General features: G+C 34.8%; 1 protein-coding gene across 1 annotated transcript in view; it reads right to left on the bottom strand.

Moving 5' to 3' along the window:
* LOC115213076 (TRAF3-interacting protein 1) overlaps positions 1-26,798 on the bottom strand; it is a 238,366-nt gene that overhangs the window by 145,105 nt on the left and 66,463 nt on the right. Inside the window, exons 3-7 of the mRNA XM_029781996.2 lie at positions 20,772-20,820; positions 18,187-18,299; positions 16,625-16,750; positions 13,021-13,314; positions 11,128-11,193 (exon numbers count right to left, since the gene is read on the bottom strand). Coding sequence (XP_029637856.1) covers positions 11,128-11,193; positions 13,021-13,314; positions 16,625-16,750; positions 18,187-18,299; positions 20,772-20,820 — 648 coding nt within the window. The remainder of the gene's footprint in view (positions 1-11,127; positions 11,194-13,020; positions 13,315-16,624; positions 16,751-18,186; positions 18,300-20,771; positions 20,821-26,798) is intronic.

Raw genomic sequence — 26,798 nt, 5'->3', positions numbered from 1 at the left:
ATAATTTAAGAAGTACCCATCAGCGAACCAGTCCAAATTTTCTGTAGAAAAAAAAAAAAAAGAAGAGACTATTGCTAAACACTCAGGTGGCTGTAATTAACAGAAATTTAACCTCACTGGTTTCAAATCCCGGTAATGCTAAACAATTTTATTACATCTATTTTTATTTCTATATAATTTCAAAAAGGTGGACAAAATCCTATAGTTGCAAAAAGGGATCACCTCAGTAAATCTATTTAAAGTTTTGGGCCCAAAAAGACTTAAGGATTGCAAGGGATTCCTTTACACACAACTTACACTTATTTATATTTACTCTGAAGTAAGGGGCTCTCGAAATAATGGACCATTCCAGAGAATAACTCTTATTATTCCTCTTCAGATTGTGTAAATAAGATGTGAGTGCGGTAGAGCATTAGGCTTTCTGGTAATTTTGAATTTTTAGTCACTATATTTATCTTTTGGTAAGCTGTTCTATTTGTCTTTTATTAGAATATATATTTTTACCTTCAGTGATTTTATGCATATGTATTATTTCTTTTATGTGTTCGTAGACCATGGCGTTTTTTATATGTGATTAAATGTTTGAGGGATGGTGTTGTATGCAAAGTTGTTGACACAAATTTAATGTTTCTTCTACAAACCAATGCTTCTTTATATATATATACACACACTTTTTATTAAAGCTGCAAAATTACCACAGAACTGTTACTCAGAGTTTCATGTTCCTGTTCATTGGACAGTTGTGATATCATCATCACCATTGTGACATCCACTTTTCTATACTTTGCATGGGTTGGACAGAATTAATAAAATCAGATTTTCTAAGTCTGGATGCCTTTCCTGTCACCAACCCTAGCCTGTTTGCAAGCAAAATAATATTTCCCTATGGTCAGACATTTCTTGCAGGATATTGGAAATGAATGATATTCATTTACAACAAGCATATGAAGTCATGACAAGGAATTACAAATTTATACACACATGTACTTATATATAAAATGTCTGTTTCAGTTTCTGTCAACCAAACTTACAAGACTTAGATCAGCCTGGGGCTATAGTAGAAGACACTTGCCCAAGGTGCCATGTAATGACACTGTAAACAAAACCATGTGGTTGGGAAGCAAACTTCTTAACCATACAGTCACACCTGTAGCTATTCTATATACAATATATATGCACACACACATCCATCCATATATAGATACAATCATAATTTAATATTCGTTTTACACACTAGCGTAGATTGGACAATTTGATAGGATGTGATGAGCTGCAGGGTTGTACTGAGCTCCAAATGCAAGCCACTTTACAGTGAATACTGAATACTTTTTTTTTTTGTGCCACCAGTACAAGTGAGGTCACCAAGTAACTTTCAAGACAGGAAAAGAATACAAAAGAATCCCCTTGACTAACTGAGAGGTAAATATTTAAGAGGGAAAGTGGCCTTATGCCAGGCGTTGAGAGGCTATATATATATATATAGTTTAAAGAATGAACTGTCAAAATCAGAAATAAGCAAATTAAGCTAGCCGCTAGGGTGCTAACCAAATCTATGACAGTTTCATATAATATGAATATTCTATGATACTGTTGAATATTCTATGATACTGATTGGGGAAGGAAAATAGAGATATTTTCTCTAAAGAGTTGACAATGAACTGTGAAATGATCCATCAGGATACTATCCACAACTTTTCCCCACACATTAAAAGCATAGAAGGAATGTATTTACCTTCTGTTTTTTTCACTTACTTCTAAATTTTGTAATATTTAAATTTATTCCAGTTCTTCTGATTCACAATACACACACACATGCGTGCACACACATTCTTATCTACCTTAAAAACTTTATTGAACTTGAAATATGAAGACAATGATCATGAATCATTAATCATCTTTTCAAATTGCTAACATTATTCGACTCCTTCAAGTAGAAAACATCTGTTCTTCAACAGAAGACAACTACTTTCATAATATCTGAAAAAATTTTTAATTTTTTCTTGGAGGTTTCGATTGTTTTCTTGTTCAGACAGTTCTAAGAACTTTGAAATTTTGAACCAGAAATAACTATGCTCAGTATATAGAATAAGGAGAAGGTGCCTTTTTCATGCTGCATGGGCACTCGTTATTCAAGACATGTAGCAGAATCTTGAGTAGACCAAAAATAGTTCCTTCTTCAAATATGTTAACTGCACTGATATAGTTAAGTTAATCTCTAATTTGTAAGCTACAAGTTGTAAAATATGGACTGTAAAAACCATTTACAGCAACTGAAGATGGAGAACTGAATATAATTCTTTTAGATGTGCAACATGAAACTAAATGTGATCATACCAGAACATTCAGTGTTGTCTGTGCTAGAGAGGTAACTATGTTACTTGAATAATTGATAAACTACCGGCACAAGTGTCTCAGATTTAAACAAAGTTATTGGTACTATGTGGCAAGATACATTATTCAACCATCTTTTTTTTAATGCAATTTTATACAATAGATACTTATGCTAGATATTTGTTTTAGCAAAGAAGAATCCATTTGAATAACCTTATTGTTCATAAAAGCTCAGAGACCCTTTGAAGATACAGGATAAGCTTTGTAATCAGAAGTTCATCTATACAAGGCAAACAACAGAAAAAGTGTGATATCTGATCTAAAAGCAGCTGTAAAGTTCATAACAGACACTTAAAAACAATTAGACTATATAAATACATATGTTTCCATCACCATCAGTCTAAACTCATTGCTCAACTTGTAAGAAATATTAACCAAATCTTCCTCTTTTATATCCTGTTATGTTAAGAAGACACATTGAGTAGAGTAGTTTGACTTACACCAAATCTGAATGAAAGACACTATGGTCATGGCTGGAATGCATTTCATCAGGCTTTTGCTTAACCAAAACTAACTTAGGGCTAAATAATGGCACACTGCTTTCTGTCCATAGAAGTATCGCCTATCAGGAAGTCAATAGATATTTCTCTTTTGTTTGTTTGCTTTTTAGTTTTTTTTTTATTCTATTGATCTCTTTTGCTGAGCTGTTAAGTTACAGGGATGTGAATAAACAAACACTTGTAAGGAAGTAGTGTCTTGATATACGAGTTAATTTGTTCTTGGAGACTGCTCATGAAGTGAACACTCATAAAACAGAGCAATAATTTCCCATAGTAGTAATGTTATGAATTGTAATTCGTTCGCAGAAAAATATTTTACCAATAAAATTTATAATACTTCTAAATAGATGACAATAAAACAACAGTAGAATGTAAAGAATACTTTATGTAAAGTAAAAAGAATGCCAAGATCATTTATAATAGAAAATATTATTATAACCATTTTCTGAATCCCTTTCACTCACACTAGACTCAAGAACACCATCAATTGTACAGGTGATTGCCAATTCACAAGCACTCGTAGACAGACTTATAGATTTCTTTTTAGAGTCTAGAGCTGTTTGCTTCAAAGAGGCTTTTCGGTGTAACACACAGAAGCATTTATTATAGTAGTAGAAACTTTTGTACTTTGTTCAAAATTCGGATCTTGTGCTTGAAAAATAAAACTCATAAACCTGGGGTCATGTAAAGCGGGTACCCTTAAAGTGAGGTGTTACTATGTATGTGTGCATGTGTGTGTGTGTGTGTGTATATATATATATTTTTTACTCATTTACTTGTTTCAGTCATTTGACTACGGCCATGCTGGAGTACCGCCTTTAGTCGAGCAAATCAACCCCAGGACTTATTTTTTGAAAGCCTGGTACTTATTCTGACGGTCTCTTTTTGCCAAACTGCTAAGTTACGGGGACGTAAACACACCAGCCTTGGTTGTCAAGCAATGTTAGGGGGAACAAACACAAACACACACATATATATATATATGTACACATACACACATATGTACACAGTGGTGACTACTCCAGTGATGGAATAGTAACTACTGATAAGCTTTAATTTTAATAAAGTGAAACTATACCAATATGATGATCTTGCTCATTGTGGGGCAGTTATCCTACCTGTCAGTGCATAGATGTGTTTTTTTTTTTTTGCAGCTCTAATTTTGACTCCTATATCTAGTAATATAGGTGCTACTCTGCACCATCAGTCACAATTTGCGACAATTGAATTTTTCCTTTTTGGTTTTATATTGCATATAGCCACCTTCATTATTTTACACACACACACACACACACACACAGAGGCTTCCATACAGTTTCTGTCAACCAAATTTATTTGTAAACCATTACAATATCCTGAGATCATATAATGATCTCAGAACATTGAGCCTCATGGAGATGACAGAGGACCAAGATGGTTGGCCACACACAGTACTTGTGAATATCCACCCAGCTACACTAGAAGAGCATGATTGAGGTTCAGAAAGCATAAAGTGCATTTACACGTCTGAGGTCCCTCATCCAGTGTCCTACCTGTCACCATTTCCTCTCATCTGAGCTATACCCAATCAACATCTGTCCTTCACTTTTAACATATTTACTTTTGACTACTTTCACGACTTAACCAATCCACTCCATTCATCCTCTATCTACATCTTACCACTTCCACCCTACGATTCTGTTAATCTCTCATTCACTCCTACACTATTGTAATGTAACCCACCCTTCTTGATTCTTCAGTCTCCTCACTCTCATCTATTCATCTTCTTGGACATGCTATATTATGGCTACAACTTATGACCATATTTATCTCTTTTTCTGACACACTCCAGTCAGCCCTACTCACTCATGTAAAATATGACGTAGTTAGGAATCTCCTTCATAATGATAAATCTATTGCTGCTCCTCCCATCATACTTTAACCTCTCAATACCTTTCAAAAAGTGACCACTACTCCTCAATCAAGGGGGATTTTTCATCTTGTAACTTGCATGGCAACCTCACTAGTGCTGTGCTATCAGAAAGCACCAAGTACATTCTGTAAAATGGTTGGCAATAAAGTATGCTGAGAGACTGAAACATGATTCTATGATTTGTTAGATCCTATCAAAATATCCAACACATGCTAGCATAGAAAGCAGTCATAAAATTGATGATAATGTTAATAGATTTAATTCAATCCAGCAATTAAAAAGGGAAGATAAAGCTAGAAATAGAAATGATTGTCATCCAAATAAAATAGTGATTAGTTGAATATTTTTTCAAATGATAATCAGGGAAAGAATAATACAAGAACTGACTATGTATTGCCAATGATGTCTATAAATAACAGTACTTATACATGGTCAGTTCTACACTTTCTAATTAAGGAAGGTAACTCAGACCAGATTAATTAAAAGTAGAGCATAAAATAAATACTATTGCTATCTGACAACTGGTTGTGCTTGATATGTAGAAAAATATAAGAAGGCATATACTGTGCACTCAGCTTTGGCTGAACAAATCTGAGCTGCATGTGCAGTGACTCAATGAAGAAATGCAAAATATTAGGACACAAAAAATACAGTGGGATCTCTGGCAAATTCATAGAGAATCAAAGATTCAAATGTGTTAGATCTACAAGTGTTCATTGGTTGTAAGATCTCTCAGGAAATAAATTTGTTAACTGCTAAGAGGGCTCAAGCAGCATAGTTGTTATTTTCTTTAATTAGATGACCTAAGTAATTGAATATTGAAAAATAAAAAAACAGTGTAGTAAGAGTAGATAGGGTAGATATTCAGGGAGTTACATCAGTTAATAACAAAGGATTTCTTTCTGTATGTTAAAGGATAATAGCATGAAGAATGTGTAAAGAGTAAGCGCTTACATGATTATAAGATAAAGATATTGAACCAAATCTGCAGAGGGTGGAAAGAAATGAGGCAAAAATGGTGTCAACTCTTTTGACATAAACCCACCGGAGACTGACCCTCATTCTATGATATACACTTCATATTTTAAATTCATCTAAATTACAAATGTTCATGAAAATTTTACGTTAATTTGAGTTCCAAACATTAGCTTAATAATGGCAAAGTCATTTTACTAAGGTCTCTATTACTATCAAAATCAGTTGAAACAAAGGCAGTGTATTTGAAGAAAAATATGTTAACTTCCATGAAAGGCAGAGGACAAGTCAGTTGAAATAGCACTTGCCAACAAAACAAATCAGATTTTGGTTTCTGTTATCTAAGTTCAATTCCTACCACAAATGACAAATGCCTTTAAATTTCTAGTGTTAATAAAGTTGGCATGTGCAATATCTTGATACAGATTTTATTACCTATGACTCTTCCATTTCAAAAGTAGCCACATGTCTAACACAAGGAAATCAAAAGTTAAAGGAAAGACAGGTATTTATGCTGATTATAAACAATAATAGAAATTTTAAACAGCTTTTGATTGTTTAAAGTTCCAGTCTAGTTATTGAATATAATCTCATAAAATTACAAATATTGACAGAAAGAGAAAATGGAAGGTTCTGATAATTCTATGTTCCCCAGGAGTATAGTTGGCATAAATCAGTTGAAACAGCTGTATTTTGGAATAAAATCCTGATTAAGGATTCACTATTTCCAAGAACATACTACTGAACTTACAATACAAGCTATATTAAAAAACAACCATCAAAAATAATAATAACCAGCCGTACCTGTGGAAATTCCACAGTAAATACAAAACCGCAGATGGTTGGAAGTTTATATAGAACTATAAAAATTAGCGCTACTTTTAAAATTGAATATTCTGCATTATTTTCATTAAAGAAAATCCTTTAAGTTTTTCTGGATAAGGCTGTAATTGAGAGAGCATGACTTATCCATTCTCTCAGTAGTTCAGAGTTTCAATTACATCTCTATATATATAAAGCTGAAGTTGTCTGTGTATGGCAGGTCTGGTAGCCCTCAACTAACACTATCTCCTCCGAGACCCTGTGGCACAAGTTGACTAAAATTGAGAGTATGATAGAAGAAGGCTTGCTCTTCCCTCTGTAGAAGAAAAAAATTCAAATTGGACCATGTTAAGACCAAAAATTATTTACATCAAAAAGATGCTTTTTTTCTATGAAAATCCCTATTTCTTACGATTTTTTTACTGCTGTGTCGCCATTTTTCGGTGTATTTCAACCAGAAAAATATTCACTTAAAGAGAATAACAAGCTACATAATGCAAAATGTTTACTTTTCAAAATTTCCAATTCTAAAGGGTCGAAACAAACCCGAGCAACGCCAGGCGATACTGCTAGTATTCTCTATAATCATATAAATTGATTACAGAGAATATTTATGTCACCAATGTTGGGACTTCCAACCATGTCTTTACAGTTTTTATGATCTCATTTTCATTTTCTATTCTGTCTTGAGCACATTCTCTTATCTCTTGTAAATACTCACTGTATTCTCTTTGATACACGTTTCCCCTTCTACACTGCTTGTTCTAACAATTCAACCTTATTCTCTTTATGTCATTGCCTATACTGTCTCATTCAGGTTTTTGTTAACTTAAGTCATCTGTCATCCATATTTTGTAAACAAATATCAATTTTCAATTGAGCAGACAATAAATAATTGCACTTATGCACATGCATTAAGTGATGGGCACTATAAAAAATTTAGTTCAATAAAAATAAAATGCACTTTTCACTATCATCATCATCAGCTGTGGCTGTGCTACTGCCATTATAATTGTCAGTAACAAAGCTCAGTCAGAGTTGTTTCATTTCAATTCAGTTCAGGTGTCTGTTTATATCTACTTTCTTTGCAGTCAACGAAACTCTCTAGTCTAACAATACAAAGTTTGAATAACAAATTGCAAAAAAAAAAAAAAAAAAAAAATTTTTAAATAACATCCACGGCTATTTGGCTAAGTTATTTCACTTTCATTGAAAAATCTATCTTTCTATCTATGATAAGTTTATTATAATGTTTAATGTAAGCCTTTTTACTTCTATCTGCCCATCAATGTATTTGTCAAAGTGTATAGAGCAATAGATTAACAAATGAACAAATAGAAGATATAAATAAATTCAATATAAAATATTATTTTCTTGTCAGTCACAATAATATATGATATTTAAAATTTCTGTCTATTAAGCAGGTTAAATTTTTCTCTTTATTTTTCTCTCTTACTTCAACAAACTTTATAACCATATCATTCCACTCTTCATGTCCTTATCATTTCTCTCTTTCTCTTTGCTTCCCACTTCCACTAACCACATGACAGCATAATACATTGGCTGGCATAGTATCACTACACTCTCTCTTTCTCTTTATCTGTCTTTCACTCTTAATATAACTAACCTCATCTCTTTTTCTATCTGCATTACTTTAAATGCATCACCAGAACATCACCCTTCTGTTAAACATTGTATTTCTGACTCTCTTACTCTACATCTCTTCCTTCAATTAACTTCTTAACTCTTTTATAACTACTACTTTCCCCCTATCACATGTTGTTAACACTTCTCTCCCTCTTTGCTCTTTGCCTCTCCCTTCAACAAACACCTACATGACAGTATATGGCATTCAGCTCTAGCATATCAATACATAGATAATAGTTTCAAATATAGGCTCAATGCTTGAAATTTTGGTGAGGCAGTGGTGAGTGGGAAGTTGATTAATTTAACCCCCGCAATCAGCAGGTAGTTATTTTATCAACTCCTGAAGGATGAAAGACCAAGTCAGAATTTGAACTCAGAACACAGAGACAAACAAAACACTGCTAATCATTTTGTACGGTGCGTTAATGATTCTGCCAGCTTGCAGCAGCAGCAATGATAATAATAATGAGGTGATGACAAGTGACTGAGACTTTTGGCAATTTGCTGTACTTAAGAAGAGATATCAAGTGAAGTGAGATCATAGTCCTGGCTAGTGCTCTGTGACATATGAAAAGCACCCAAGCTAGTGACACATAAAAGGCACCTGTGACAGTAACACATGAAAGGCACTCATGCTGGCGACATGTACATATGCTCCCAGTACACTTTGTGACATGGCTGGTGTTAGGAAGGCATCCAGTCATAGAAACTAAACCAAAACAGACTGGAGCCTAGCGAAGCTCTCCAGCTTACCAGCACCAGACAAACTGTCTTACCTATGCTCGCATGGAAAACAGAATCTAAATGACAATGATGATGATGATATAGTTATATATTCATATATATATACAAGGTAGTTTAAAAAGGTTCCTGAACTAGTTATATTTAACAAAAAATAACTTATTTACCTAGGTTTTAACATCATCTTTGAAATAGTCATCTTCCACAGCACTACACTTGTCCCACCATTCTGGCCACTTTTGGAATCCAGCCTGAAAGTCATTTTCTGTAAGCAAGTCAAGGACTTTCTGCGATTTACTCTGGATCTCAACAACAGTGACCTTTGAGCTGCACTTTCACGTTGGGGAAGAGATGGAAGTCCACAGGTGCTAAACCTGGTGAATAGCATGGGCATGGAAGCAATACCATGTTGTTTTTGGCAAAGAAACTCATGAGGGAGGAGAGCTCGGTGAAGAATCCAAATTTTTGTGCTCCATAAATGCGGTCGCTTTCGCCCAATGTCCTCCCTCAAACACTTCAAAACATCATGGTAGAATTTTTTATTACAGTCTGGCCCTGGGGGATGAATTCTTGATTTACAATACCACATTTCTAAAGGTGACACTCATGGCAGGTCACTCATCGCATTCCACTTTTGAAGTGCACTCGAAAAATTGCATACCACTCATTGCCTTGTCACCGTAAGCTTGCCAAAGCATGCTCAATACCTCTGTAGTACACTTCAAGTATAACGCAAAGTTTTACATTGACTCTTTGTTCCTATCCATGACAAAATCACAGACTACAGCATACAGGTGATCATGAAAACATAAATTTCACAACTTGCAAAATAAATACAGAGATGTCACTCAGCACACTGCTTCATGAAGGTCACTGCACACTCTCAATGCACATGCAACTGCATACTGCCATCTGTTGGTGCTCTACAGAACTAGTCCAGCAGCTTTTTAATGCCACTTTGTATGTATGTATGTATATATATATATATATATACTTTTACTTTTTACTCTATTACTTGTTTCAGTGGCCATGCTGGAGTTCCACCTTTAGTCAAACAAATTGAACCCAGGACCTATTCTTTGTAAGCCTAGTACTTATTCTATCAGACTCTTTTGCTGAATCGCAAAGTTACAGGGATGTAAACACACCAACATTGGTTGTCAAGTGATGGTATGGGGACAGAGCTGGCAGAATCGTTAGCACGTCGGATGAAATGCTTAGCGGTATTTTGTCTGCCGTTACGTTCTGAGTTCAAATTCCGCCGAGGTTGACTTTGCCTTTCATCCTTCCGGGGTCGATAAATTAAGTACCAGTTACGCACTGGGGTTTAATGTAATCGACTTAATCCGCTTGTCTGTCCTTGTTTGTCCCTTCTGTGTTCAGCCCCTTGTGGGTAGTAAAGAAATAGGTATGGGGACAGACACACAAACAAACGAACAAACACATACATACATACATACAAACATACATACATACACACACACATACATATACACAACAGTCTTCTTTTAGTTTCCATCTACCAAATTCACTCACAAGGTTTTGGTTGGCCTGAAGCTATAGTAGAAGACATTAACCCAAGGTGCCACACAGTGGGACTGAATTCGGAACCATGTGGTTATGAAGCAAGCTTCTTAGCACACAGCCACTCCTATATATATATATATATATATATATATATATATATATATATAAAGTTTTTATTAAGGGAAGAAACAAGCTAATAATATTTAGAATTACAAGTAAGTGCACGATATGGTTACCTAGATATCATGGAGAATAATGTTTGCTTTTGTAATCAGAAAGAGATTTAATGGAAAAATACTCTACGTAATTATTTTCCATTTTTCTCTCCTCAGATTGCTGAAATAATAATTTCTAATATCACTAAACTTGAGAAAAAAAAAAGAAAAAGAAGGAAAAACTAAATAACTGTAAATGTGAAACAGTCCACCCTCAAAATAACTGAAATAAAATACACCATTAAGATATGTTCTAGTTAATAAATACTTCCAATTTATCATATTATTTCTACAAGTCACTGAAAAAAAAAACAAAGACACAAAAGAACAGTAAATATTAAATAATAAATATATGTATTGAATGGTTCAAATAGTAACTTTGGAACAACCAACTTACATCAGGTGTTTTTTCATTAGTTTCTTGAGAAGGTTTTTCATTTTCTTTAGTGTCATCTTTCAAAGACTGAAATAGCAAAAGTAACACAGTTTGAAATATGAGAATCATTATTATATAAATGACAAATGTGAAGATGGCTACCAGAAAGCGATCATCATCATTAGAATTTAACATTCACTTTTTAATACTTGCATAGGTCAGATAGAATTTATTGTAAGCGATTTCCTATGGCCAGATGCTCTTCTTGTTGCTAACCTCCACCTGTTTCCAAGCAAGATAATATTTCCCCATATCCAGACACATTTTTCATGAAAGACTGGAAGCAAACAACATCACTTGTATAATAAAGGCACTCATTTACAACCATCACACAATGTCTAGACAAAGACACACACAGGACAGGATTCTTTCAGTTTCCCCTCTACCAAATCCAGTCACAAGGCTTTGGGCAGTCAAAGGCTATATAATCAAAGGCACTTGTTCAACATGCTGCACAGCTGGAGTGAACCCAAGACCACATTTCTCTTCCTAGACACATAAAACATTTTTTGTGAATGAAAGTGTACTTGCTTAACCCTTTGCAGACGGGAAGAGGTACTGAGTACATCAAAACACTGTGTATGTGGCCAGACTACGACAGAGGCTGTTGCCATATTAGTGTACAGCTGCATAGTGGCTACGGCCGCAGCCTACTTTTCTGTCAGGAATTTCTGATGACAGCAGAATACAACTATGGCCACAACCTACATTTCTGTTTGGAATTTCAGATAAGCTGGTCTTTTTGGTTATTGTTATGTGAAGACCAAAGATGAGGTTATATGCACATGATTGATGTGTAGTCATACACATCTCTGTTGTTAGTGTGAAAAAGTGAATATTACTTCCACTCAGAAGCTTGCAAAAGTGAACAACACTTCCACTTAGTTTCATAAACCAAAGTGATTTGTAAAAGAAAGCATGGACGTTGCTATTGAACTCTTCACAAATCTTCTCACAATCAGTATGCCTCTGAAACAAAGTCCACAGGCACAAGAAAGCAGTACCAGGGTGTTCCCATGATGATGATGATAGTGAGTTGGATTACAACTCAAGCCCAGGGAGCAATATGACTGTGAGAGCAATGGCAAACCACCACAGCCAGCAGGAATTGTTAGACAGTAGTTCATCCTTGGATCCTGACAAACCATTGCCTGCATATGCTGAAGAGGGTGGGGTCTCACAATACCGGTGAAGCTATATGCTGGTCAATTTCCCAAAGAAGGACAATTTTCTGAAGCAACACGGACTTGTGGAGTGGCCCAGAATTATAGTCTACAATATGGATGCATTGACCACACCACTCCAGTTTCTTAGATTTTTCATGACACCAGGACTTATCGAACATATTTGCACCAAGATGAATCAGTACACTGCAGCCAATTGTCGCCCTACCTAGCAAAGTCACTCCAGGAAGTGGGACTAGAGAAACACACACACACACACATTCAAGTGATGGTCCTCTTCCAGTTTCTCTCAACCAAATTTTACTACAGCAGATGTCACCAGCCATCATTGAACTCTAAACTATATGCTTCCAAAGCAAACTTCTTAACCATATTGCATGACATGCCTGCTTCAGTCAAATGCCAATCTGTTTCAAAACTGTTCCAAAAAAAGGTGGAGAGCTGGCAGAATCGTTAGCATGCTGAGCGAAATGCTTAGCAGTATTTCATCTGTCTTTAAATTGAGTTCAAATTCTGCTTTCAGGGTCGATAAATTAAGTACCTGTGGCATACTTGGTTTGATCTAATGGACTGGCCCTGCCCCCCAAAATTTCAGGCTTTGTACCTAGAGTAGAAAAGAAGCTGTTTCAAAACTTTTTATGTTCTAAATATATGTAAAGTTTTAACTTACTTTTTTAGAGGACTTCTCTTTGTCACCGGACTGTTTTTCCTTTGGTTTCTCTTCATCTTTAGCTTGGTGTCTTTCTCTTTCATTGTTTCGTTGTCTTTCTTTCTCTTCAATTTTATTCTGTTGGCTGTCTTTCTCCTCACCTTTACTTCTTGATTTTTGCTCACTTTTCCTATTCCGCTTTTCTGTTTTACTCCGTTTTTCATCGGTTTTAATTTCATTTTCAGACTGACTTTTATGTCGATCACTTCTGGAATTATTTTCCTTTGATCCTTTTTCCTTTGATTTAGGTTGCTCCTGGAAAAAATTAAACATATGTCAATTTATCATCTTCATTTAACATCCATTCTGTTTTTACATGTTTGAATCTGTCAAATGGAGTTTGTTAAGGTAGATTTTCTTCATTGCTATTATGTTAAACTGTCATATGTCCAGATTCAGTCAATGTGGTTTTTTTCAATGTCTATTTTTGCTTGACTTGCAATAGCTGATTTTTTTGGTTAAACTATCCTATCTCCAGCTGCTTCAGATGCCAAGATATAAAAATATTGTCAAAGTGTAGTACAACGGTTTTGCTTTGGAATGGTGAAACTACATTTTGCTTTCTGTAAAAGCAACGTTTTGGACTTACAACACTTTTGCATAATAGGAATGATATATATATAAGGGGTTTGTATGATTGTGTATAGAGGGATATATATTATTCAAAAAAATTCCAACTCTGTTTTTTATGTTTTATTTATATTCTTTATAATATTAATGTAGAATATAGAATATATAGTATAAATAATATATATATAGTAAAATGAAATGAAGTATTGATTGTCTTATTGAATAGATGAAATATTGAATATAAAATATTAAGGGACTAGTATACTTTCTTACATTATAGCAGTCTTCAAGGTGCCAGGTTGTGACAGGAGTGTTTCAACTATATATATATATATATATATATATATATATATATATATATATATATATGTGTGTGTGTGTGTGTGTGTGTGTATATATATGATGGGCTTCTTTTAGTTTCCATCTACTAAGTCCACTCACATCTCAATTATGGATAAAAATTTCAACATCATTTAATATTGAACATTAACTCCTTAATTTTGTAGCATTCATGATATAGCTCACATTAAATACAATGATGTATTCCTATAACAATACTGAAATTACAAGATTAGAAACAATATTTGGAAAATTCTGAAGCCAAACTAACAAATGCTGAAGAGAGGTAGGAACACAGTAATACAATTTTTCATTAACTTTATTAAGATTAGCTCATACTGGTGTCCATACTCAGTTGCTTGTCAAAAACTAAACACATCTCCCTTTGTTCTGCAAAGAAGATAATGCATTAGGGATAGTCAATGCCTTAAACAACCTTACACTATTTCAAAGAAACCAAGAGATGACTTCTAATAGCCAGGTAACTCCTAATGTAATCAGGATTTACTTTATATTTACGTGTCAACAAGGTCGGACAAATAACATTATCTTTATGGTAACCAGACTTGGCTAATTTGTATGTTAAAGGATTATGGAAAGATAAGAACAATGGACAGAGCGTGTGTATGTGTATGTGCATGCACACACATCTGTGTTTTAATTTTGAAGGACAAAAGTTTTGCTTCTGAAATAACAGAATAGATTATACCTCAGAAGAACATTAATTCAAAACAAAGCAACAACCTGACAATACCATCATTATAATGTTCACTTTTACATACTTGTATGGTTTGGAAGCAGATTTTCTACACCAAAATATTTCCCTCATAACTAGATGTGTTCTTGCAGAATATTGGAAATAAATGACACTGCTTGTATGAAAATGATAACCATTTTTTAACTATCATTTAATGTCAAAACCAGGAAACATAAAAATAAACAACATACAGACAGACACACGCATAAATTTGATGAGCTTCTTTCAGTTTCTGTTTACCAAATACACTCACAAGGCTTTGGTCGACATTTATCACTTGTCCAAGGTTCCATGCAGTGGGGCTGAACCCAGAACCATGAATTAGCGAAGCAAACCTCTTAACCCTTTAACATTTAGATTACTCAGTTTAATGTAAAGCTTATTTATTCACATTATTTTGAATTAATCATGATTTATCTTGTAGCTTTGAGATTTTCATGATGTGATTGCTTAATTTTAGGACATTGTAGGGTTGGTGTGAGAGGCTACATCTGGCTGGTTTGAACAGAAAACAGATAGAATACTTAGACTGGATATGGCCAATTTGAATGCTAAAGCGTTAATACAGCCATGCTGGTACCATATGATGTTCTCAGTGTTTCAATGAAGTATTATAATTTTGTGTGACTAGCATCATTATTCAAGAATAATTATTTGAATTAAAAATATGGCAAAATCAAAATTTGTTTTACATTGCAGTAAAGATTTATTTTCTCAAACACAAATTTAAACCTTTGCCCATCCTGTGTTTCACGCGTGATATACAGGGCAAATTTTCTTGGCATCCATGCAGCATACTTTTACACATTCCCAAATTTTCTCAACCACCAGCGCAACTTGGGACTTAGAAAAGGAAAAGTTTATATCACCTTCATCTTTTGTTTCACTTATTTTAGTCACTAAACTGCAGCCATGCTGGGGTACCACCTTGAATTCTTAGTTGAATGAATCAACCCCAGTACTTCTGTTTTTTTTTTATTAAGAAGTGGTACTTTTTGTATCAGACTCTTTTGCTGAACTGTTAAGTTACAGGAGGGGGGGTACAGACACACTCATACTGGTTGTCAAGTAGTGATGAAGGGACACAGACAGGGGATATCAAGTGGTGATGAGGGGGACAAACACTATGATACACGCACACAGATATATACATATACACTTGACAAGCTTCTTTTAGTTTCCATCAACCAAATCCACTCACAAGGTTTTGGTCAGCCCAAGACTATAGTAGAGGACACTTGCCCATGAATGTTTAGGACAAACTTATTAAAAAGCTTTGGACAAAGGATTAACCCTTTAGCATTCAGATTATTCTGTCAAATGTAATGCTTATTTATTCACATTATTTTGAATTAATCATGTACTATCTTGCAGCTTTGAGATTTCAATGATGTGATTGGTTGTTTTTAGATTAACATTGTCGGGTAAGCATAAAAGGATAAATTTGGCCAATCTAAACATGGAAAAGAAAAATATTTTGTCTAGATGCAACTGGTTTAAGTGCTAAAGGGTTAAAGTAATACACTGCAAACAAATCAAAACCTATCTATTTAATAATCAAACTGAGTGCAATGCCAACAATATTTTGGTAATTCTGAAATCAATCTGACACATGCTCTTGAGAAGTAGGGTAAAATAGGAACACATTTTACTAACAACTCACTGGATAAAATATATAATGCATAAATGTGAAAACAGAGATTAGCTCATATTATTCGTGCCATTCAACACCTTATAGTAATAATAATCAATGACTTGGACAGATACAAGCTACCTTCCATTAGTTCAACAGAAACCAAGAGGAAATTTGTAATAGCTCATAGAATTCAGTTAAAATTCTTCCTTTTCAAATTTTTGAATGCAATTATTCAGTGCTGAAATATTTTGTAAATAATTTACTTCATTTTCTGGTTGTCTTCTCTCCTTTGATTTCTCCTTTGACTTTTCTTTTTCTTTATTGGATTCTTGCCTCTTGGATCCATCAGCTCCTTTCAATACACGCTGTACATACACATCATTATCAACCTAAAGTAAAAGAGAAATAAAAGTTAAAAAGAATATATATAAGTATGCATACACATAGATCTACACACACATACACACACATATTAGGCATAAAACAGAGTGACTCAGAAGGACTTGAAAAAATTTTAATATTAGAAAACATGGTTGAGAGAAATATAAGAAAAATGCAAGGAAGTCTACAGGCAGACTGTTTTACAGATAATTGACTGCTTCTCAGAGAAGACATAATTTCCCTCTCCACTCAACAGAAGTGAATTCAGCTTCTATATAAAATAGTCATAAATTAGGCTAATACCATAGAGGATAGCCTAGTTTGCCTATCTGTGCTTTTGACAGCTTTTCATTGGTTAAACAATACATTATGCTCAACATGACAAATTAAAAGGACTGAAATAAATTTAAACATAAACTGGAAATGACATTTTAACTATGTATATAGAGAAAATGCATCTTGTAAATGTTAATACATGCTCAGGTACCATCAGAGAAAGAAAAATCTATCTTTAAGAGGTATTAAGAGAATGTCAAGTACACCGTCAAGGAATACTGTATGTATGTAAAAAGAATAAGTTTTCTAGACAATATAATCCTGAAACATAGGACTTATAGAGCCACTTACCCAATTTCTGTGACGTATAAGCAACCAAGATCTTATTTTCCATGAACCGGACCAGTCCATCACAGGATTACTCATTTAAAGCTGAGTGGAGTAAAACACTATGAAATGAAGTGGTTTTCTTGATGAAGAACACAATGCACAACCTAGTCTGGGGATTGAAACCACAATCATGCAATCATGAGTACAACACCATAATCACTAGGCCATGTGCCTTCATTAAACGTATATGTGTTACTAAATAAGAAGCCTTTCAAAGAACCTTTGGATATTGGTGTGCCACAAACTTCTAGGTGCTTGTGTAAAGAAAATCTGTATCTCAGATGTCATGCAATTTATGAAACTAAAATTGGACTGAGACTTCATCAGAGATGTATATATGCATACAATTTATACAAAATGCACTGTAAAAATTATGGTCTTGTGATTGCAGGCTTCATGCTTAAGAAGTTTGCATCCCAGTAATGTGGTTTTGAGTTCAATCACACCAAGTAACACTTTGGACAAGTGCCTTCTACAATCGGCCTGGATTTACCAAAGCCTTTAAAATGAAACTGGGTAAATGGAAACAGTGCGGAAACTTGTAAGAGGGACCACCGATAGATCAAGCCACCAGTGTGAAGAGAAATTCTTCTTTTCCTCACCTACCAATCACAGAAGCTCTGAAAGGGTCATGAGAACTGGCTTTCATCTCTCTAGTTTAATTCACAACCATAAGACCTATTCATCATCTGTTAATAAGAACATTAAATATTAGAGAAAAATATCTAATAATGAAGTAAATGTAAACATACAACTGAGTAAAATATTATATTCTTACTTGTTTTTTTATAGCCTCAGCTAACGCCTGCAGGAATTCGTTGGTTTTGTCTGGTTCATGTCCAGCAACAACTTTGGATGGCCTCACAGCTAATTGCTTTTCAGTAACTAATGCTAAATCAAAAATTAAGGAACTGTTAGCAAGCGACTTCATACAGCAAATTGTATTTTATTGAAAACCAATACAACATCAACATCCTCATCGTTTTTACATCCATTTTTCTATGTTTGCATAGATTGGACATGTTCTCTCCAGCACAGTATCTCGCTAACATTCCTTTTCATTAGTTGCATATTCTCTGCATTCAATCATTACAAATCACTGCATGCAACATTGCACTACGTATGAAAGCAACATATAATCTGTCCATCAGAGAGAGAGAGAGACAGACAGACTGTTTATATCTTTGTAGAAGGGAAAGGTAATAGCACCTTATACTTTTCCTACTCTCAATACTATGCACACAGAAAATATATTGCCACTATTTCTAAGGTCAGCAAGGTAAAAGAAATTATCAGCTACATCTAGGAAGCCTTCAGAGCACTTAAAAGAAGCAAATTTGAGGATGCTCTTACTGTTAACTACTTTAGCATACCCACAGTAAAAGGAGTTTTCTTTCTCTGTCAGCCTGCTTGTAATTCCATATCATCTCTTGTGTAATCATAGTTAACAGTGAATGCAGCAATTGAAATTCCTACCTAATCCTTTTCTGCATATTGAACACAGTCACTACTCAAATGGCAGTAAAGTTCTGTTTTCTTTCCTGTAAATTAAAAATTTTGTCTTTATTAAGTATTGAAGTCTCTTACTTCTAGGTTTTAATTCCATATTTGGAATTTCTCAAAATTTTCAACAGATTCAGCTATAAGAACTAGATCATCAGATTGCAAAACTTGCTACAGACAAATCTTTATCTGATCTGAAGAACCATTGTAACAAGAGGTAGCAGGAAACTAAATGTTGATGAGTAACTCTCAGCATGCTAAATTCTTCCCTTAATTCATTACTACCATTCACCTTACTGGTAACTTATCAGTACATGGCTTCAAGGCTTTCACACCCATTCCTCTATATCTAGTTTTGGCAGCAACTACTAGACAACACAGAATGAAACCTGTCAAAAGCTTTCTCCATATTAATCAACGTTACAAATAGTAATCTGCACTCTTAGCTGAGAGCTTCTCATGTAGTTGTACTATTAGAAAGAGTAGAACAGAGATTCTCCATTCTGGCACAGGCTTGAACAACATCTCATAAAAGCTAAATATATTTCCTAATCAGTTGTGATTACAACTCTTTCTAATATGGTCCATTGGTCCATAAGTTTGAAGCTTCTGTTATTACTTCTTTTTGGAGCATGTTCTTTCGCTTTGGTAACAGTTAATGATGATACAGACATTATGTCTGATACTGCCCTGTACCACAAGGTTGACTATATTTGACACAAATACATCTCAAAAATTATTTTCCGCACCCCAAAATTAGCACTGCTATTATATTACACATTGGCAATATTATAGCTTTCAATTTCAATATCTGGTCCTTCCGTTTGGGTCTACTCTCTCATTCATTCTCCTCAATCAGCAACTTTTCATTGCAAGATTTCTGTGTCGTTCTTCAGAGCATCAGTGAAGCCAGCCTGTTACAATGCTAACCACCGAGCTGTTGTTGTTGTTCATTTTGTACTGGACTGGAGCACTGTAAAATGAAATGTGTTGCTCAAGGTTACTTACAATGCATCATCAAGACCAGAAGCTGAGCCTATGACCTTATGACAGCACCCATTACACACACACACACACACATATATATATATATCACATATATATATATATGTGGAGGTGCAATGGCCTGGTGGTTAGAACAGCGGACTCGCGGTCGTAGGATCGCGGTTTCGATTCCCATACTGGGTGTTGTGAGTGTTTATTGAGCAAAAACATCTAAAGCTCCATGAGGCTCCAGCAGAGGGTGGCGATCCTTGCTGTACTCTTTCACCACAACTTTCTCTCTTTCTTCTGTTGGCCTGCTTGCTTAGCCAGCGAGGTGGCATCATTTGAAGGCTAAAACAATGCGAAGAGCATTGTGACCAGCATGTGTAGCAACATCTGATAGCCTGGTCGGTCACGTGATCACATGATATATATATATATATATATATATATGGTTGTTAGACTACCCTCACAGAGTCCAACCCACACTGGTAGACTATGTGTGCAACTGAGTAGAAAGCCAGAAAAGCCCGGGTGCGCGTGCACACACACATACACACAATCATGTAACTGGATGATCATTGACTCTTCTGAGTTCATCAGCCATTTGGTGGGCCTTGTTTTACATCCCATAGGGTATCCCAAAACAACTCTACTCACTAAAGAGGCTTGGCGATGTTGTCAGGTTAGTTACCAATGGTCCCGCCATGCAATAGGTTGTACAGGTTTACATGTTATCAGCAGCACTTATGAGTGACATCACACACACACACACACACACACACACACACACACACACAGCTTTCAAATAAATAAAAGTTAAACTTCCAGTCCATATTAAATTATAATAGGACATATGTGGAAGTTAACACTTACAAACAATATCAATTGCTTTCTGCAAGAACTTCATTTTGCTTTCTTTGTCCTGAAACAGACAAAAATAATATTGTCAAAAATCATCTAGATTAAGTAAAATAACAAACAATTTTCCATTTCGTTTTGAGAATGAATAGCATTTAAAAGCTTCAATTGACCAGGTACAGGACATAATTTTTAGAGTAAGTGGATATAATTGGTTACATTCATTTCATTATATTACTGGAGCTTATTCTATAACCCACCCTTAATAACAGGGATGGAAGGAAAAACTGTCCCAAAATAGTCTGAATGCCAAATGAACATTTTCAACACTTGCTTCTTTTTGCTTTCAATCAAGATTCAAAAGTTGCCAAAGCTACTTGAGACATTTGTGCTGTGTATGGAGAAGGCATTTTTACTGAAAGGACTGTACAGAAATTGTTCTCAGGCCTAAAAGAGGGGATATTTGACCTTACAGACTCTGCATTCCAGCAGACCAGTTCAGTTCAATGAAAATCAATTGAATGAGCTCATCCACAGGATTCATGCCATTCCTGTAGAGAATCAGCCCATTATATGGTATGTTCTCATGATAACATCATTCATCACCTTCACTCAATGGATAGGTGCCAATTGAGGTAACTCAATGCATAGGCTGCACTTACTCTGAATGAACGAGACAAACTTTAGCTCCCATATCACTAATTTGATTAAAAATCTTATTCAAGAGCTCAGGTGAGACATTTTACTGCACCCACTGTATTCTCCTGATATAGCATTTGCAGACATCAAACTTTTTTGGTCTCTATCCAACAGTCTGTGAGGCATTTCCTTCAAGAATGACAGGATTAGGGTTGATGAATTCTTCAAGTCAAGACCTGGTGATTTATACTGTCAAGGTATTGACAAGCAAGTGGAATGTTGGCAAGAAATCATGAACAATGAAGGAAAACATATTATTGACTGATCTTTTGAAATTATTGATGAAAATTAGGGATTAAAATAAATAGTAAAAATATATATAAATGAGTGAATTTAACACAAAACTCAGTATATTTTCAGATTGAACTCTTAAGAGACTAAGAACTGTGTCTTCATTCCATTTGCAATAACATACTTATATGAATCTGGATTCAGCTCTCTTTTGTCAAGATAAAATATAGGAATCAACTGAATCCACAAGTAAACCTGTAGATCATAATCAACAAAAAAATTCAACATCTTCATAAAAGTGATGAATGAAAAAGCAAGAACAAAGAAGTCATTGAATTCCATGTTCACAACTGTGATTGATTTCGGGGTTTTTTTTTATTATTACTAATTACTCAATTTACATTTGCATTTTATACACAATCAAAAGATTATTTTTCAAGTTCTATTTGTTCACCCATAGCACTGTGTGTGATTCAATTAGTTATTAGAAAACTGACATTTTTATCTTAAAATGTGATATTAGTTTTGGAAGAGGTATGAAAATTAATCAAACACTTCAGAGGGGTGTGAAGTATAGAAAAGATAAGGAACCACTGCAATGTATCAACAAGTCGCTGTTTAATTAAGATCATTCTTAAATTCATTCAATGGTTACAAAATGAAGTCCCTCTATTCTGAATTAATTCAAATCTCATCCTTTAAAAATTAAGGCTTGTATGAGAGAATGTTCAAGAGAGGGGGAGAGTAGAAGAGAGAGAGAGAAGGTGACGGAAAAACCCTCCAGATCTAAGTTTTTAATCTCCAATCTCAGAATAGAAAATGTAAAACTGTAAAGACCAAGCTAAAGCTAGCTAACTACAACTGATTAACTGCTTCTTCACTTTGCACTTATGGTTCCAGATTAAATCTCATCGTGCAACACTCTGAACAAGTGTTTTTTTCTCATAGCCTTAGGTTGACCAATGCCTTGTGACTGGAATTTAGTAGATGAAAACCGTGCTGACACTCATTGCATGTGTGTGTGTGTGCAGAAAGGGAGAGGGAAAGAAAAGGAGAGTGGGATGGAGGGAGGGACGTATATCTGTATCAATAAAAGTGATATACACACTGATTAGAAAATTGATATGGCTGACCAAAATATAATAAATATACTTTGAGGTATTTTTTATGCTCAAGTTGTACAACCATTTCATTGTCACTTATCACCACAAAAGCATTCAGCCAACGATTGGTCAAATAGAAATTTATAACAGACCAGGAACACAATTGTACACAAACTGCATAGTGTATAAAAAAAAATAAATACAGGCCAGATGGATAAGAATAAAAAGGCTGGAGGTTTGACAAATTGTCATAAATAAAGGGAAAGGAGGATAAAGAGAAGGAAACATAGATGAGGGGGCAGAAAGAAACTGAAACTAAACAAGTAGATGGATACAGATTAGATTGACAACTAACAGCATAGCTGAATAGTGTACCCCAGTATGGACAGGCAACAGAAGTTGCTTCCAAATATGTTGGGGGTTGGTTTCAGTCCCACTGTACAGTACCTTGGACGAGTGCCTTCCATTATAGCCCTGAGCTGACCAAAGCCTTGAAAGTAAATTTGGTAAATGGAAACTAAAAGAAGCCCATCGTACAATTCTATTGGTCACTTTTTACTAAACCACTAGGTTGCAGGATGCAAACAAACCAACATTGATTGACAACTGGTGTAGGTTTGTTTACATCCCTGTAACCTACTTAATGGTTTGCCAAAAAGAGACTAACAGTAAAAGTACTAGGCCTAAACTATTTATGGTGGTGCCTGGCATGGCCACAGTCCAAAGACTGAAACATCTTCAGTGTCTTCCACTATAGCCCTAGGCTGACCACAGCCTTGAGAGTAAATTTGGTAGAGAGAAACTGAAAGAAACTCAGCATACTTATTCTATTGGCCACTTTTTGCTGAACCACTAGCTTACATGAATGTAAACAAATCAACTGGTGTTGGTTTGTTTATATACCTGTAATTTAGTGGTTTGGCAAAAAGCAACTGATGGTAAAAGTACCAGCCTTAAACCTTTTAAGATGGTGCTCTGCATGGCCACAGTCCAAAGAGTGAAACATCTTCAGAAAGTGTCTTCTACTATAGCCCCGGGCTGACCAAAGCCTAGACAAGTTGGAAACTGTATGGAAGCCTATTAAGTATAAGTATGTATGTACCCCCACTTCACAAGCATTGGCTTATTTCCACCCTGGTAACTTAGTGGTTTGGCAAAAAGAGACCAACACCAGACTGCAAAACAGTACTAAGATGAAAATGCTCAATTAGAACCCTTTAAGGAATGTCCCAGCATAGCCACTGTCTAATGACTGAAACAAATAAAAGATAAAAGATGCTACTCACTATTTCAACTCTAAAACCAAGAAGACTAATTTATACATCAGCAAAAGAGAACTTATACATTAAGGAAACCTGGAGAGATGTATGGAAGGAGCACTGCCCCGATGAGGGAGACCTTGTTGGGGCCCCCATTGAACCACTGCACAGTCTCTAGGAGCTAGTTAGAAGACAATGGATATATGCAATTCAGATGCAGTTAGTAGAAAGAACAGCAGCTAATTTGCACTGATAGAACATTGAGCCGACAGAATAATTAGCATGCTGGACAAAATGCTTAGTATTTCTTCCATTTCTTTATGTTCTAAGTTCAAATCCCATCAAGGTGCTTTGCCTTTTATCCTTTTGGAATCAAAAAATTAAGCCCCAGTTATGTAATTGATGTAATCAATTTATTCTCTCTGCTAAAATTATTGGCCTTGTTCACAAATTTGAAACACTCCATAGAGATATTGTGAATCCTCTGTGTGACCAGTATGCTCGGTTTCTTTCAATAAATACAAACCACTTCATGCCGCATTGACCAAAAACTTAGATCTCTGCTAGTAGTGGTGGTAGATATGAAACAGTCCACGAAGCTGGTAAAACATAAAACAACTGGATTTTTATCGTAAATTAGGAGATGTGTGAGTCACTATATGAAATAAAAACCCAATAACAAAATACAGAAAAAACAGATAGATTGCAAGACAAACAGAAGGATAGCCAGATGGCTGGATGATTGGATGGACACAGAGACAACACTTAAACTAAGACACTACCAGCACAAACCACACAGACCAGCTACTCCAAAGGTAATTCATGCATCTCCAATAATTGTTTAGAAAGTTGCAGCAAATAGGTGTAGGCGTGGCTGTGTGGTAAGTAGCTTGCTTACAAACCACATGGTTCCGGGTTCAGTCCCACTCCATGGCACCTTGGGCAAGTGTCTTCTACTATAACCTCAGGCCGACCAAAGCCTTGTGAGTGGATTTGGTAGACGGAAACTGAAAGAAGCCTGTTGTATATATGTATGTGCGTGTATATGTTTGTGTGTCTGTGTTTGTCCCCCCAACATCGCTTGACAACCGATGCTGGTGTGTTTACGTCCCCGTAACTTAGTGGTTCAGCAAAAGAGACCAATAGAATAAGTACTAGGCTTACAAAGAATAAGTCCTGGGGTCGATTTGCTCGGCTAAAGGCAGTGCTCCAGCATGGCCACAGTCAAATGACTGAAACAAGTAAAAGAGTAAATACTAAATAATTTTCATGCTAAATAATGTACTCTTAAAGATGAATCTGTGTTTTGTAATCTTATTCTAGTTTACAATGGTTTCCTATCTTTCAATAGTGCTTCTCAACAAATTAAGTTGCCCTAAATACCATCATCAAAACCTATATCAATATGTGTCATATACATTTAATAGCCTCTAAACACAGTCTATATATTGAATTTAATGTAAATACAATGACATTCAAACTTTCACTCAAACTAAAAGTTTGAATGACAAATGTTTAATGTGGTGATAAGTGCATGACCTATACTCTTTAATATTAATTCTGGCAGCAAAGATAAATGATAAATCAATAAGTTTATTTAAATCACAAGTTGAAGCAAATAATTTTCTAAGTTATCCCATACCCATTGGCTCTTTTCTTAAGTTCCATATTTTCATTATAGGTGGTATGAAATTTTGAAACAGGTCAACACCAGAAAATATCCAATAAACCCAGAGGATATTCAAAGACAGACATATGTACAAGAAAGTTTTTCGGAGATAATTCATGGAAATGAAATAAAAATTTTGCTTTTAGGAGTATTCTGAAATAAGAACAATCAGAAGCATTACTACCACCACACATCATCATTGCTTTAGGCAAGAAATGATAGGTATAATTACAGAGACCGAAACATATAGTTACTTACACTAGTGGAATCTGAATTTGTCAAATTAGAGGGTTGACAATCTGCTTCCCATTTTCCCATTTTCTACTATATTTTCTACTAATAATTCTACAATTTATATTAAAATTTCTTGGTTAAAAAGTACTAAAAATCCATGATATTGATGCGCTTGTTTTGAGAAGACAAAAATAAACTTTAGGGAGTGTATAAATTACATGAGTTTCCAGAATTTATTTAGAAATTTTTTTTGGTTAAAAACTGGCATACAAATGTAAACATTTGAACTGGAAGTTGACTCATTTAATGTCAGAATAAGTTTTTACAGAAAAAATATAATGAAGTTGACTTTTATTTATGCTGGACAGCATAATGCTTAATTTTTCTGTATCAAATTTACTAAAACCATTAAATAGTGAACTACTTTTCGGAGTCTGACAATCATGCTGGTAATCACGGTCTGGGCCATATTTTACTGCATCTAACACCAACAACAGCATAATAATTCATCCTTGCACATGTAAACTCACTAAGTAAATATGACTAAGCATTCCTACAGAAACCTTCATTTATCTTATACAATGTTTCACATTCATGTTGAATTATGCAGCAATCTTTTGTTCTCTTCATAGAACACTTGTAATGTATGTATTACCATTTCTTTTGGTATAGTAGATTTTTGCAATTGCTTATGTCTCCTCACAGACGTGTATATTCTAACAAGTTGCTTCTTAAATTTCACACCTCTCATGCTCAATAAACAGTGAGTTAAACTTGCAAAGCTGTTAATTTTCTCTTTTCAATTTTTAATATTTATGTTAGCTGGTTACCAAACTATCAGTTTGGT

The sequence above is a fragment of the Octopus sinensis genome, linkage group LG6, assembly GCF_006345805.1.
Source record: "Octopus sinensis linkage group LG6, ASM634580v1, whole genome shotgun sequence".
Lineage (NCBI taxonomy): Eukaryota > Metazoa > Mollusca > Cephalopoda > Octopoda > Octopodidae > Octopus > Octopus sinensis.
The sequence above is the reverse complement of the archived record's forward strand: the minus strand, read 5'-3'. Positions and strand labels throughout refer to the sequence as shown.